At 38.8% G+C, this 16565-nt stretch overlaps 1 protein-coding gene and 1 non-coding gene across 2 annotated transcripts; both read right to left on the reverse strand.

Moving 5' to 3' along the window:
- Positions 1-5639: 5639 nt before the first annotated feature.
- Positions 5640-16463, reverse strand: eif3ba (eukaryotic translation initiation factor 3, subunit Ba). The gene is made up of 18 exons (XM_055023113.1): positions 16236-16463; positions 14142-14334; positions 13935-14054; positions 13785-13842; positions 13577-13705; positions 13333-13490; positions 10765-10896; positions 10626-10692; positions 10499-10545; positions 10208-10418; positions 10060-10132; positions 8209-8331; positions 8041-8119; positions 7685-7823; positions 7471-7596; positions 7292-7369; positions 5861-5969; positions 5640-5783 (listed from the first exon to the last, which is right to left on the reverse strand). The coding sequence occupies exons 1-18, from the start codon at positions 16333-16335 to the stop codon at positions 5683-5685; spliced, it is 2043 nt and encodes a 680-aa protein (XP_054879088.1). The 5' UTR covers positions 16336-16463; the 3' UTR covers positions 5640-5682.
- LOC129353745 (small nucleolar RNA SNORD60) lies at positions 7920-8000 on the reverse strand. Its single transcript, XR_008605071.1, has one exon. It is a non-coding gene; the product is annotated as a small nucleolar RNA SNORD60 (small nucleolar RNA).
- Positions 16464-16565: the final 102 nt, after the last annotated feature.

Here is a 16565-nt window from a genome sequence, read left to right on the forward strand (position 1 = left end):
TTGTGGAAACATTTTGAGGCAGAGATAATACTGCAGCCGCAATCATATATCAAACTGGACAGCGGCTGGTACGAGAAGGGTTTGCCATATATCTGCTTTTGGGACTCTTTAGCAGGAGGTAATAAAATTAACATTAAGACAGCCCACACAAAGGAAAAGAACACACCTCCTAATGCATATATTTAAATGAGGAGAATACGCAGTCTATAAAAAATGGTTTGTTTCACAGCAGAAGTTGGAATCTCTTTGTGCTGAGTGAGTTTCCCGGAGGATGCATCTTCTGTTTTGTCTTTTTTTTTACTCAGTTCTTTGTCTCTGTTTTGTAATGTCTTGGACTTTTGCTCTAGGTGAGATGCTTATCGTAAAGTTCTTCTTGGATTGAATTTCTCTGGATAAAACTCTGAATATCTGAAGTCTGACGTCGTATGATTGCTCTTTTCTCTCTGCAATTAAATCATTTTTTCAAATGTTGAGATTTGACAGTATGAGAGTAGCTTACATTTTTTTCAGTCTCCTTAATTTTCATTGTTATAGGAAAGTGAACATACAGTGCTGCTTGAAAGTTTGTGAACCACCCAAACATCGTCATTGTTTTCTAAAGAAAAATGATAATCATTTGAAATGAGAATCCAAACCTCAAATTGTAAATCAGACCTTCCAAATAATAAACAAAAAGCAAAAAAGATACATGCTTTCATTATTTATTCAACAAAAGTATCTTATCTGTCAAAAAACAGAAAATATGCTAAGTGCACAAGTATATGAACTCTTTCAGTTAGTACCTTGTGGCACCTCCTTTTACAGCCATTACTTCAACTAAACGTCTTCTGTGACCACAAGCAAGTGATGATGGTTCCCTGTATTATTTGGAGTCGTCCAGGTCTGGAGGTGGAAAAGCAGGCCCAGACTTTCACATTTCCCCCACCATGCTTCACTGTTGAGAGGAGGTTCTTCTTTTTAAATGCAGTGTTTACTTTTCTCCAAACATAGCGCCTGTGATTGTGGCCAAGTAATTCAGTTTTGGACTCATCTGTCCAGAGAATGGACTTCCAGAAAGACTCTGGTTTGTCAAAGTGTTCTCTGGCCAAGTTTCAACGGGCAGCTCTGTTCTTTCTTGAGGCTTCCTCTCCCAACTGTCCCATGAATGCCATGTCTATTGATATTTTGTCTGATTGTAGACGCATGTACATTTACCCAAGATGCTGACAGAGAGGTTTGCAATTCTCTAGAGGTGATGCGTGGGTTGGCCTTCACCTGGATTATTATTTTTCTGGTGCTTCTTTCTGTAAGTTTTGGCGGCCGTCCACTTCTGGGCAGCGTTGCGGTGATGCCAAAGGCCCTCCATTTGTAAATGATTCGTCTCACAGTGGATGGATGAAGCTGGAATTTCTTGGAGATGGTCTTATAGCTTTCCCCAGACTGATGGGCTGTCACCACCCTCTTCCTGATATCTTCAAATGTCTCCTTTCCTCTCTGCATTGTTGATCTGATCTTTATGCCTTGACACAACAATGGTTTGGTTGATTTCCTCTCCCTTCTAACCAGCGCACCACAAAACATTTCCCAGGGATGTTTCATGTGATTGGTCTGCTTTATCGATTACTCGAGCACTCACATGTGTTTCAGCTGAGTCTTTTACCTGATTGTTTTTACCAGCAGCTGTGGTTCATTTACTTCTGATTTCATGTTTAATTTAGTCTGCTTGCAATTCACATTTTCCTCATAACAAGCAAATGGAATCGGTAAACATAAATCTGGCATTTCATATACAAAAACTGGTAATGAGAAAATAAAATCATGGTTAAAAAAAGAAAAACCTAAACTACTCAACTAGTTCACAAACTTTCAAGTAGTATTGTAACTACAAGTATTCTTTATAAATGCAGAGTGCATATTTCAGAAATTTCAGTCACTAGATGACTGAAATTTCATGAAACTTAGTAAATATGTCACTAAGTTTCTGGACGTTCATGATTGCGTCCAGAAACAATCATGAATGCACGACTCAGCTGACTTCTTCTGCTAAAGACACAAGGGAAGAAGAGGAAGTCTTGTTCTATTTTTTTCTTTTACAAACAGCGCTCTATTTTGGTCCTGCCCCCACCCCCCAGCCCACCCTCCCTGTTTACTCTGGTGGGGTCAAAGCAGAGCAGTCACAGTGACGTCAAGAGAACGTCAGTGATGAAACTCCCATTTCATCTGTGTGTGTTTACAGGGGGAATTGTTTGGATTTGAAGTGAATGTGATTTACCGCATTGCAGATTTTAAATTAAAATCCGCAGGTAAAAAACGTCGTCAAATTCAGAATTTTGAATTATTTCCGATTAATTCAAAATCAGAATGAACAGAAACTAAATGTGGAAGAGGTTGAAAATGGAATCCTTTTCTATGCCATATTTGATTTATGATTTCATTTAAAGTTCCAGTTTTACGTTTTGGAAGAGGAGACTTTAAATTGCAAAAGTAAAATGAAAGCAGAGAATGGCATCAATAATAAAGAACCAGAGACCGAGCCGAGTGGTACTGTTGTTTGAATGTTTATTGTTATTCCCGCTGAACACCCCCTCCCTATGCGAAAGTCTAATCCGAAAAGAGGAAAAAGGCCACTATAACGCCACATCAGCACATTTATTGACAAGGCTACGTGTTTAGTCTCAACACCTTCACTTTGCATTGGTATGGCACTCTGTGTGCACGACCAGGCCAGTTCTGAGAAAACTCCAGCAGGAAACAAGGTCCAATAAGCTGACGTTCAAAGTTGGTGAGTCCAGAAAGAATAGGCAGTATTACTAAATATCAAGTTCCACAGAGAAGACAATGGGGTAAAGAGATTCTGAGGGACAAGAAGATGCAGCTTAAATATTTTCTCTTTTCCCTCAAGTGGCTGCTGATCCACAAGGCGTGTTGCTATGATGTTGCGAGAGTTGAAAATCAAGGCTCGAGATGAACCTCACAGTGAGGCCGTCGTCCTTGTCCAGTCAGATGCTCCGCTGCTCTCCACTCCTTCCACACAGAAACAGATCGACCGCAAAACACAACATAACAAGACTGTTGTTTATCTACTGCGCTTCTATGATGCCCAGGGAAGGACTTTTTAAGCCTGTAGGAAAATAAAATCATGGAATTACCTTGAATATTTGCATTTCGTTCCTAAATGACCTTTTTTTTGTACCAATAAGCTCAGAGGTAATGTCAAACATTTTACACATTTCAGTGCAAAACATTTCATTTGAACTGTTTACATGTACATGCTACATGTAGCATGTAGTTTCCGTCGGGGTTCTTCGTCTCACGCCGGTATTTATTCAATATGATACACTGACCTGTTCTGCTGAAACAAACATGTTTGTGCTTTATTGAATTCACATTTATTGACACTGATCATCGTGGCGGGAGAGTTTATTAGTGAGGTGAGAGTTAGCGGAGCTGCACAAGATGGCCGCCTGAGGCCGGCGCGCTCTTCCGTGAAACGTTCTTCCTGTCGTCTTCCCGGTGGGAGTCGGTCCTGCATGGATGCACAGACTTCTTGTACATCTCTGATCCACGATGACTAAGATGACATCAGCCCCAGGTCAACATCTGTAATTTTCAGATTAGGCTTCAATTACTCTACATTTTGATGCCTAAAAATAGAATCAAACAAACAAATGTTAAAAATAACAATTTTATAAGCTTACACATTCTGTTAAAATGTTTCAGCACCACAGATTTTTCCAAGTTCCTCACAGAACTGCTCCTTTTAGTTTTCTGAAGAGAAACTGAGCATCTATTTATCCGAGTTCTAAACCACATCAGAATATTTGAAATAATAAACATAAGTTAAACAGAAATAATGTGTTTTTGAAAGCATTTTTAAAGAGTTGTTTTTCTTTTAGAAAAGAAAAAAAACGTAGTGGAAATTTTTTTAATGTGTTTCATTATTTTAACTTAACATTCTGGAAATATAGTATATATAATTCAATATGCAGATTTTTTTATTTCCAATTTTACTATCTTTGACTTTTTGATTTGTTTCCATTTTATTTTATATATAGTTTTTAGTTTCCATAGGACTGTATATGGTCCATTATGAAATTTTAGATTTTGCATATTTATATATTTCTTTACAATAGCCTATGTGTTTTCTGTATCATTTTATACATTACAAATCACCATTTAATTCATTAAGATATTTGTATCCACTTTTAGACACTGTACATCACATTATTCCACACCAATTTAAAAATTATTGTGAGACACCCAATTTGTTTATTTTACTGTTTATGTGTCTTATAGTTCACAGGTACCCCACCCAATTTATTTTATTATAATAAGTTCATACATTCTTCATTGTAGCTTGTTCAATACAGAACTTGGTTTTGTGTCCATCTTCTGCCTTGATCCTTGCTGCTGATATTTCCTATGTGTCATTGAATGCAACTGTTTTATGTGTGTTCCTGGAATGTGCCGTTGGGGAGGCAGTGCACGGTTTTCTTTCTGCTGAGGAGCGGTAGCAAGTTTTTGCGTGAATTTTTTTGGCAGCAACTCCGGATATCATCTGTGCCTGAGCCCAGCAATATTATGTTGTATTGATTTTTACTCATTTTTACTTTCCATTCTTTCCCAACCTAAGATATAAGTGAAAACACGTCACTTCTCTAGATGGAAGAAGAATCCTGCGAAGAAGCTTTTCAACCAGAAAAATGCATCTTTAGGATCACTGACAGTATTCATATCGTAAACTAATATTCCAGGAAAATAAGGGATGACTCCTGTATGATATTGGGCTGAATGAAAAGGACCAACCTGCTGTTGAAATAGAATTTTTAAAGTAGCACAATAGTACATAAGTTAACTTTTAGGTTAAGATAAACTTAGATACAAATCCAAACTAAGACAACTGGTGACTCTCTGAACTTACATAAATTCCTAATCAGAAAGCAGTCTTATACTCCTTAAGGAACATTTCAGACAGGGAGTGTATTGGCTATCAGGGCAATACATTCTTTACTCAGGGTTGAATAGTTCAGGCAAACACTAAAAACTATAGAAGTCTGTTACAACATATAATCAAACATATTGGTATATTTCTTTAAGCATTAAAAACATGTTTTTAATTAGTTTTATATCCAACTTATAGTTAGTATTAAGCAATAGATTTTGTGCGAATTTGTTTAAAATACCAACTGGTTTCTTGTTGAATCATTTTGAGGCAGAGATAACGTTCCAGACCCACGCCATAAATCAGATCGCCTAAAGGAGCCTGGTACGAGAAGAGCTGGGTGTTTCAGTGGGTCTCAGAGATAATAAAATTAACATTTAAGACAGCCCACACAAAGGAAAAATGAGGAGAATACACATTCTTATAAAATGGTTTGTTTTACAGCAGAAGTTCGAATCTCACAGTCCACCCAATTTGTGCAATGCATTTTTTGTTTGTTTCTGTTTCCTTTTCAACTCAGGTAATTGTTTCTGTTTTGTCTTGGTTTGGACTTTTGATAATCTAGGTGAGATGCTTATTGTAACATTCTTCTTGCATTGATTTTCTCTGGATAAAACTCTGGATATCTGAAGTCTGACGTCGTATGATTGCTCTTTCTCACTGCACATATATTGAGGCACAAGAATTCGGGGTCAGAGGAATGAATTAAGGAGCTAAATCAAGTTATTCCTCATTTTTAATTCTTAACACTGCGTAGCGGACTACAGATCTCCGAGGGGAATGATTTCTTCGTTGATAAAAAACTCAATAGTCTCCTCCTCCCAGTCGTCCACGTTGCTGTCCAGCTCATCGGTGTCCACACCTGACGACATAGCAACATTTTAAAGACTGGCCTGAAAGTCTGAGTGTGGGTACAGTAAAATACAAATGATTTCTCACCCCCTCTGAGCTCAAGGCGGAGGCTCTTCTGTTCATGATAGAGCTGCTGAGCTGCCTCCCGGTAGTGACGGTACTCCTCCATCATGGCCCTGCGCTTGTCCACCAGCTCCTGCTCTCACATACACGTGCACACATACAAAGAGCTTTAGGAAAACTTTTGGGCTTGGTTTGATTTTCACAATCGACCAGCCAAGGCATTACAAATCTGCCTGATTTCTTAAGGGTTATTGCATGCATCAACATGCTTTTCACTACTCAAATAAGGACATTTTTAATTGTAAAAGTTACTCCTTTAAAGAGGCAGTATTTGTTTTCCAGGCGCATAGTGCTATTTTGTAGCACATTTATGTAACTTGTCTTCAATTGTTAAAAAAAATTCATATATATATATATATATATATATATATATATATATATATATATATAAAGGGCTTGATAAGTGGTCAAAACTTTCCATATAAATAAATCTCTGGATATTTTTTTTACTTTACTACTACAGGGAACAACTGGCTGATATAATTTCTAGCAGATTATTAATAAGGCAGCAGAAACTTTTTCTCCTTTTTGGTTATTTTCAACACTTCTGAACATTTAAGGCTAAAAATTCATATATATATATATATATATATATATATATATATATATATATGTATATATATATATATATATATATATATATATATATATATATATATATATATATATATATATATATATAAATCAAAGTTGACTTAAAGCAGAAAGTAAAACTTTGCTGACACTAACAATAAGTGTCCTTTTTGGACACGGCAGCTCCAAGAAGGAGCTGCGCCTTGAAGGTGGGTTAGGGTCCAACAATGTATTTTGCACAGCTGAATTGTTGCCATGGAGATGAAACCATTTCTCAAACATGAATGAAAGAATGAAGAAAACACACTATGGAAGGTTTTTGATGACGGAATAACATTATGGAGAGCTCAGAAAAGTCAATTTTACATATTGCCATTTTAAAAATGGGACCTGCAAAAACGATCCGAGAGAAAGACCGATTCATGGAAGACTAGAATAATGCATAAATAATCACACGCACAGAGAGTCAGATGGCTCAAAGCTACTCTGTTTAGCAATGTCTTTCATAGATGAAGCAACTGGCCGCTGGTACTGAGCACACTTCTGGATCTGCTGGAGGTTCCTTCCTGTTAAAACAAAGTTTTTCCTCTCCACTGTCGCCCCCTGCTGATCAAGGAGTGTGTTGTTGCAAATCAGTGACTTGATATAATCTGCTAGGTTTCCTTGGGATTTTTAAACAGCAACTACTACTGCTTCTCCACTCATGTCCAGATCTGGAAATACTTGGATCAAATTCTATGCTTTTTCTAGAAGGTAGAAAATTAATACTACAATCCCTGCAATAAGCATAGAAATGAGAAATAGTAATGAAAAAAATCCAACCTTTGAGGCCTTGGACTGGCTCAGACGATCCTTCTGCTCAAAGATCTTGGAATATTTCTTCAGATCTTTTTTTATCATCTGTAAGAAATTTCACATTTTTAATCTACAGACTGTTCGACTAAGGTTTAGCAGGTGTGTGTTGTCTGCATAAAGAAGATCGAATTGAGGTGGAAGCAAACCTTGATCTGATCTGAACTGAGCAAAGTAGGAGGTCTGGGCCTCCACAGCAGCTGACAGAAGCGATCCTTGTTGTTCTTCTGAAGCAGACGTCCCTGGAAGGTCCACAACCAGTACGCGTTGTCCACCTGAACCCAAAGAATGAAGGAGACGTTAGCGGAAAACAGGACAAGACCTGAGGATGTGTCCCCTGGTCTGCCAGCAGGAGTTGCCAACCTTGTGGCTCCACCACGAGACGGAGGTGACGACGTATCGACCGGTGGGATCCCACTCCACATCAGAGGCCATGTAGTGCTCTGCGATGTTCATCATGGTGCAGTCAGAGGTGTCCACAAAGGCCAGAGCCCCGTTCATACTGAACATACACACACACACACACACACACACACACACACACACAGGAAGGTGAGAAAATCTGGAGGCATTCAGCAGCGTTGAGGAGCAGGGCTGCAAGCCTCAGAACAGATGTAGAATCAGGAGCTTAGCTCTCATATGAGGTGTCAGAAAAATGTTTGCTTTTTCATCAGTGGCTGCTTGAGTTTGTTTCACATGAAAACATTTTGACCTCTGACCTCCTGAGTCCAGCCAACACCATGAATTGTCCCTGTGGACTCCAGAAAATACTGTTTGCCTGCTGCTTGTCGAACATCTCTGCAGAGAAAACAGAACAAAAAAACAAACAAAAACATATTAGATTAGAATAGACAGCAATCTTCTGCGCATCTGTTGTATTTACTCACTTATGAGCTCGATCTTGCCATTGTTTTTGACATGATAGAAGGAGGCATTGATTCTCGGGGACTCTCCATGGAGAACAGCAAATTTGCTGCCGTTTGGCTCCCAAGCAAATGCAATGATGCTTTCTGCAAAGCACAGAAGATTCACACATATAAAGACTATACTGCAGACTGACATGAGATACTTCTCCAGCTTTCACGCTTTAAAACCTTATCTGAAAAAAGCCCTCAAACTAGAAGGGGTAAAAGATAAGCAGGGCAAAGGATTATAAAGGAATGGACAGACCAGGGCCTGCACTTTTACAAGTCACAGTGCCATTCTGACTCTCACTCCTGCTAAATCACATTTGTTCACAGAGCTGCCAATGTAAAAAGCATACATACAAATCTGCAGCCCTGCAACTTCAAAGAGGCATTCACTCAACTACTCTTAAAAATACATGAGAATTCAAACTCAGCTTATTTGTTTTTATTTAGCTTCACTGCAGCTCAGTATGACTTTCTGTAAAGTATTTCACGAACAGAAAGAGTGCCAAGGTGCCAAATAAACAAGTAAACTGACCAATGACATTTAGGATTAGAACGTGCATGAGCCCACACCCACAGACTTACGTACAAGAAGTTTTGACACAGAACACAGTTTACATCTGCAATGTTGTTAATAGTAAAGGCGGTTAGATAATAAAATAAGATCCAGGAACTTTTTTTAAAATTAAAATCAAATTTCAAGATATGCATGTTGCGTATAGCCATACAGCTGCAGGTACTACTGGATTAACAATACAGATCATTTAACTGTGAAAGTGCTCTTGATTTATCACACAATTTCACTGGACCTGAACTACTTTGCAAACTACTCATCAGTTTGATTGGCTACTGTTTTGCCAGCAGGAAAAAAACAGCATTACCTGCACCTTAGCCAACACTGTTCAAAGTGTGGAAAAAAAGCAGCAGCTTGTAGTCCAGAATTTACGATAATAATCTTAAATATATACAGGCGGTAACTTGTCAAGGTGCACCAATAAATTGCCCTTGATTTTCCTCATTTTGGGTGGTAGTCTAATCCATCTCCACACAGGTCTGGAATCAGCCATCGTCCCTTCGGTCAGAGTGGTCAGCCCTGACGATCTGCACATGTGACCTGGTGACCATGTCACAGGTGGACCGACCAATGGATGGAGAGATAATTGAAAAAGTAGAAGCCTAATACAAATCCCTTGAAAAGGCTTTTTGGATTTTCTATTTATCCAAACATGAAAAACATTTAAACCAAATTCCAAACTTTTACTAGCCTGAACATTGCCTTTATGTTCAATTCTGCTCAAAGAAATTCTCACTTACAGTTTAGCTTTCTTCCCTTCACTTGGATTGTCTCCAATAGAATTTCTACCAGGCCAATCAGTGAATAGAAGGAGAAATTGAGAATGAGGTTTTAGAATTGTTGTCTGCTTGTAGCTCTAGCAAAGGCAGTGGAGGAAGTGAAGGAAGCCGTTCAGTACGTATAGGCCATGCTTCTAAATATCGAATTAACATGAACAGTTTGGATAGGGTCTTCTCTCTCCACTGTGGAGGATGGTTGTTTACAGTGCAGGCAATGTCCGGTAAGCTTCTTGGTGTTGAACTGGCACATTTCATACATTACAAAAATTTAAAACCTCAACATAGGCCATGACTCCAGGAAGAAATCCTCTGCCAACAACAGAGAGCCCATATCCCTCTGGACAAAGCAAAGCGTACAATAAGAGGTTTTTACCAAGATAAACTTTTAATGACCAGGAAACCGTGTTAATTGATTTTTTTGTTGTTTTTGGAAAGAAGTTTTACCAACCCTAGAGTTTGTGTATTTGTTCCTACCTTTCATCTCCACCACATCAACAGGAACTTGTTTCTCCCTCATTCTGAAAATTTCAAAGTTGGTAACAACGCCCTGTAACGTGAAGAAAGATTTAGATTTTTTCTGCTTATTTTTAATCCAAACAGACGCTGCCTTCTCTTTAGGTACCTGTGTTCCTTTGGGAGTCCTGTCCACTTTCACACACAGGTAATCCCCATTCCTCTGCCAGTGCAGCTTGCAGTCCACGACGTTGAATAGATTGCGGACACGGATCTCCTGCCGGGAAGGCAACTGCATCAGAGTCACTCTTGCAGGGATGTCCTTGTCCTCAGGTACCCAGAATGCAATGATGTTGTCACCAGGAGACCAAGAAAAGTCCCTGCAGAAACACATACACACTCTCAATACATGTCAAAAATCTGCAACAAACCAAATAGTTGAAATAGAGAGAAAGCTTACTTGATCCCACTGATCTTGAGACTTTTCTTGTCCAACAAGCCCATTGACTAAAACAATAAAAAATATCCTTTAGGATCACATCTAACACTATTTTAAAAATAAAACCCCTAACCCCTAGATTTCCTACTGGAGTTTCGTAGATGCTGAGTGTGTCGGTTGTCATCCTTGCAAAGAATTTCCCATCATGGCTCCATCTGAAAGCACAAATCTAGTTAGCCCAGCTCTTCCTGCTGAAATGATGGCAGCCAGATAAGTGCTACGCTGACTTGAATATGGGCCAGTGAGCTGAGCTCTCGCAGTGGAAGCCTCTCTTCTTCTGTCCTGTCAAGATGTCCCAGATGATGATGGCTTGTGGATCCTCCTTAGTGTCCAACAATGGACTGAAAGTCACTACGTACCTGAAAGGCAGCAATACACAAAAAGTAAAGGTTAAGGCCCAAACACATAGGACTCCAAAGATTTACTGAAATGATTCTTTAAAGGTGTGGTTCCACAATGCTACTAAAAACCTTCATTACCTAGAATCCCTTGCTTAATCTCCCTTGCCTCAACATGTTGTTCATAGAAGTTATATCTGCTGAAGCTGAGCAAGTTGATGCTCCTTGATTTTGCAATCCAAGAATATTTCTGCCAAATGGATTGTGCACTATAAATATTATGTTTCTGATAAGTTATTAACCTGTTAACTTTAGAGCTGTTGTAAATAAATATTTTAGTCATAGAGTATTCTAACAATTATTCTTATGATTAATTGAGTAATCGGATAAGAAAAATGTGAAAATAAAATATTGGTAAATCAAACAGCAGTGGGACTATTGGATAGCAACATCCGTCCAATTTTTATCTTTGAGCTTCCTGAACAATTATTTTTATATAGTTTAGAAAATTAACTTGTAAAAATAGTAGCCCTCTTTCTAAGTTAACCTGAAGAAAAATTATACAAAAATCTGAAATTATATTCAATTCAATAATAAAGATGAAGGTGCACAGATGTCTATTCTCTATTCTCCAGCTTTAAGTTTATGTATTAATTTCAGACGATTTAAATGATGTACTTTCATCTTGTCCAGCCATCTATAGCTTTTGTGTCCATGTTAGCAATGGGATTTGACTCCTTCGTTTGTCACACACAGAAACTCATCTATCAGCTTCGTATCGCCACAATGCGCTGCGCCAGCCATTTGTGCGGACCCGGATAAAATTTCATTTATTTTACAGTTTGTTCGTAAAGTTACGCTTATGTTAAACATAAACTACAATGACAGCCGCCCACAGTTTTCAGTCCATCTGCTCACCTGTATAAATATGCCTGCAGCACTCTTTGCTGCCACCAGGCAGCAACTCTAGGACGACAAAGGCTGCTGTACTCCAGGCATCGCACCAGTCAATTTAAGGGTGCTTATTAATCCCCCCCAGTTGTCTATTTAACTGAATAGCTGCTGTATTGTGCCTGCAAATATTTTCCATGTTCTATGTCCAAATTAGGTAAATTTATTATCAGATCAGTTTTCTTTTTATTTTGCCAGATCACATAGTAGCAATCATACCTACAGCAAAAAATGAACAGCCAATGAAGGTGCTCAGTAATGATTGGTGATCTGCAGCAACTGATCCTCATGGGTGATCGTTATCGGCAGCAAAAAACCTGATTGGAGCATCCCTATCCCAGACCGAACTTGAAAATACGATGTTATGCTTCCAACACTTAGCTTTGTCAACAATTCATCGATGGAAATCAGAGCACTGAGCAACACAAATAATGACCAGGCCGGAACACGGTGAGCTACATAATAAAACATAGTTTAACAAAGCTTTGAGGCAGATTCATTTTCCCCGCGGAATTTTGATAATAGAGGTAGTTGAATCATTCAAGGAATCATTACACCCTCGCTAACTTGGCTAGGGCTAATTAGCTAAGTTAGCCCTAAATTATTTCTAAGTTAGCCAGGGCTAACTTAGCTAGTTAAGTTAGCCTTAGCTAGGGCTGTAACGATTCCCTAGTGAGAATGATTGGAATTTCAAACTATGTTTAAACTTGGTCATTGGTGCAACTTCAACCAGACTTGGAGTGGGTTAAAGAATGGTGAAATAAGACCAGTTTCATTTCACAATAATTTATAGAAGTCTCATCATTTAGGTAATATCTATAATTGGATGATTTTAATAATGTAATGCAGGTGCTGATCACAGCTAAGAGGAGATTAAGGGTTTAAGATAATAAAGGTCACAAACACTCTGAGTTACTGCTAACACTGTTAAGAGACACTCCTTTAACAGTGATACAAAACCAGGGTTCAATTATTTCTGTTTAACCTTTACTGAAAAGAAAAACATTATTATAACTTCTTAAAATACAATGTTAAATAACAGACACAAAATATCTAAGATGAACAGATTAAAAGCACTGATCAAAAACTTTTGTAATGACTTTTTGAAAGTGGACAGTGAGATGAAGGTATAGCGCGTCGGAGTATTTTAAACTCTTTCCCGTTGTCCAGGTGCACAAACATGAACACCAAAAGGCTGTGCTGAAAAAGTTAGTAGAGTGTAAACTGTGGCAATTACTGGAAATTTTAAGATGCCTGCAAAGATGTTTGCTAATTCTGCAAAAACAGAATTAGCAAACTTTCACTCACTCTGTGAAAGCAGAGTGAGTGCAGATTGCTGAAAAGCCGGTGTGTCAGAGGCGCCGGGTTAATCGAGAATGTTTCTGAAGGCTTCGGATGGTTAAAACCTGATGTGACTTTAGAAATCATCAATTAAATGTGAATGTAACAAGATAGTGAGCTGCCAAGTCGAGCATCAACTCTGACCTTTGAACCTATATAGATTACCTCTCACACGGTGAGAAGTCAATGAGAGATACACCCTGATGGCTGAACCTCTGGATCTGCTTGAACTTCTCGCCACCCCACAATGCAATGCCTCGCTGGTGGAAGGTTGCCAGGTAGGTGCCTTTGGGAGACCAGCGAACGTATGTCTCTGTCCAGCGCTGCATCCAAAGACAAACAGTTAAACCTTCTGCATGTTCCACATCCTGATCATCTCCACCTTACATGAAGCTGTCAGGTAACTCACCGCTCGCTCCTCAGCCAAGATGGGATCTTTAGCATCATTTGAGAAGATGGCTGTCCTCTCTCCAGCTTCATAGATGACACTGTACTGGTCACGGCAGTCTGAGTCCTCAATCCAGTGACGCATATTACCCTGAACAGGAAACCAGAGGTAAGAAAACAAATTCTTTTCCAAATAAACTGAGATTTACAGATGATCAAGTGAAACTCACAAAATCTTTAAAGGGCTGTTTCTCTGGAGCCTCCCACTCATCACTGATGTTCATATACCTGAAACAAAGAGTAAAAAAAGAATGGACTTTTAAGTAATGCTATAATGATAGATGTCTGCCTGCCACTCTGTTGACTGATATGTCACACACTTGTCAAAGTCAGTGAAGAGGTTAACTCTGAATGTATGCTGTTTGTCCAGTTTGTAGCCATCTGCATTCTTCACTGCCTCCACAGCCTGAGTGGGGGCAGCATACTCCAGAAAGATGTACCTACAAAGAGCAAGAGAGCGTTTCATGTCTTCAACTGGCACGAAAAGCAAAAAAATCAAGCAGAACAGGAAGCTCGTAGGATCATACCCTTTGGTCATGCCGTCGGCTTCCGGATAAAACTCAGTTGTGATCTTGCCGAACTTGGAGAAGATCTTGTGTATGACATTCTTGAGTTTTTCCAGCCGCTCCGGGCCCACCTGCGGGACGTTGTCCACCACTACCACCGAGTCAATCCCGTCAGCCTCCTGGGGTTTCTCCCGTAAGATGTCCTCCAGAAGTTCTGACCGGTTGACACAAGATAATAAGAATGAGAATAACTGGAGTGCGAGAAAGAAGCAGGACTGACTTATCTGTTCAGGCAGAAAACATCTGCACTGCTTCAGCCTCCTGCTTCACAACCTTCTGACTTGTCATTTATTCCACAAAAAAAACATGACAATTTTAATGGATTCTTTGACACATATTACTCCCAAAAGCTAATTGGGTCAAACCCATACTTTAAGCTTCCTCATTCCCATTTTATACCAACATACTTCCATTTCCGAGTACTCAACAATCAAATATTATTTTACTACCTGGGATATTCAGCATTTATTAACGAAGCAATCAAAGAAATGTTAAACTGTCAAACTGAAACTTTTGTCAAACTTTTGTTTCAGTTTGACAGTATATTACGATTCAGAAGATCTCATAATCCAATTTCTTTGAATTGCAGTTCTGACTTCTGTTTGGGCCTTCTGACTATAACATAAAAATCATGACTGCAAATAAAACATAAATAAGTATGAGCAACCTCCTGCTGGCAGATTTAATTTATTTAAGCTTGTTAATTATTTTATAAAAAACCTATTTAAATGCTCTTAATCAAATTGTTTATTCTGCTGGCAGGGGCTCAATTTCATTCTCAAAACTTGGGTATAAAAAGACCTAAACACATGGACTAAATAATAAGAAAGGCTGGTTTTAAATTTGATCACGTGAACAACATGAAACTAAGTTTCCTTTATAAGCTTATAACTAAGGTGAAATTTGAGGGATTCACAAATGAACTGACAATTTTTTTTTGTTGTTTGACATTGATCAATGGCAAAGTCAAGCATAAAAATCCTTTTTTTAATACACCAAAACTAGATTTTAGTCGAGAAATGCATCAACCAACAGCATGTATTTTCATGTACAAGTCAAACTTAGGTAAATGCTGGGAAAACATTTGATCCTTGATTTACAATATAATAATCTTATAATTCCCTACAACATCAGAAGGATCTGCAGCATATTTATTTTCTGCCAGAAAATCCTTAAACACAGAATCTCTAGCAAACACCCCATAGAAAACTTCTTATAAATAAGAAAATGATTCCTGCGATGGGCTGGTGACCTGTCCACGGTCTATCCCGCCTCTCACCTGAAACGTTAGCTGGAGACAGGCACCAGCACCCATCCTGACCCCACCAGGGACATGGATGTAAAAAAATGGATGGATGGATGGAAGAAAATTATTCTAACCCAATTTTATTTTCAGTCACAATAATTTATCCATTCTATAAATACACTTAAACTCTTCATGCATTGATAGCATTGCCCCAAGTCCACGTTTTACAATTTAAGAGATTTAATGATTCAACAACTTGATGATATTGAAGGCTTTTTTTCTGTAAAAATAGATGGAGAACAACCGAGTTTAGAATGATTAAAATTAAGTTTGCATATTTCATGTACTGCGTAACCGGTTGTTTATAAACACTTCGTAGGTTTAACAGAATAGATTTTACATGCAGAACAAACCCAGGGTTGCAATCTAAAGTGTCACCAGATGTTTCATTACATTATATGAAAGGAAAGTTATAGTTTTTTATTTTTGGCCTTGATTTCTACATCAGAGATTTATCAAGACTTATAAATATAACGTATAATGGGTATAAATGAAAAGAAACTACAACGTCAGAGCGAGGGGCTGTGTGAGGCTAAAACGGTCGGTCAAGAGAGGGGGTCTTCAAAGAGAATGACGTTTCAGTTCAATAATTCAAGACTGGATATTATGGTAAAAATATAACCATTAAGTTCCAATAAATAAATGAGATATAGTCAGGTATCTTCAAATGTAGGTACCAACACAGTTGATCTCTCAGCTAACAATTAGCAACAGGCCAGAAAGCCGGCGTATTTCCTGCCCCCGCTCACCCTCATCCTCGATGTCATCCTCGAAGTCCTCCGGGTCGCTGAAGGAGGGCTCCTCTTCCTCGTACTCTGGGTCGTCCACCATAGCCAACGTATCTTGCATTTACCAGGGCAAAAGATCAAAAGTCTGTCAATGAGGGAACGGATTTTCTGCAAAACGTGAGGCTAACGCTGGTCGGCCGGTGCGGCACCATGTGCGAAAATGGACGAAGAGGCGGAAACGGAGCGCCGGAAGCGGCTCGGAGGCGGGTGATGGCGTTGCGAAGAAAACCCAGATATGTAAATTAAAATGATGGGTAGGTAGCCGTATACTTTGACTGTTTAACCCATCGA

This window comes from Poeciliopsis prolifica, unplaced genomic scaffold, assembly GCF_027474105.1.
Source record: "Poeciliopsis prolifica strain line A6 unplaced genomic scaffold, Auburn_PproV2 SCAFFOLD095, whole genome shotgun sequence".
NCBI classification, from domain to species: domain Eukaryota; kingdom Metazoa; phylum Chordata; class Actinopteri; order Cyprinodontiformes; family Poeciliidae; genus Poeciliopsis; species Poeciliopsis prolifica.

Bases quoted from the DNA above. Each gene is read 5' to 3' on its own strand.
- eif3ba (XM_055023113.1), bottom strand. From the start codon at position 16,335: ATGCAAGATACGTTGGCTATGGTGGACGACCCAGAGTACGAGGAAGAG. The intron at 10,897-13,332 runs GTAATCTATATA...GCTGCCTTTCAG, and splicing joins GACTTCTCACCGTGTGAGAG to GTACGTAGTGACTTTCAGTC. The intron at 7,824-8,040 runs GTCAGAGGTCAA...GTGTATGTTCAG, and splicing joins GTGTTGGCTGGACTCAGGAG to TATGAACGGGGCTCTGGCCT.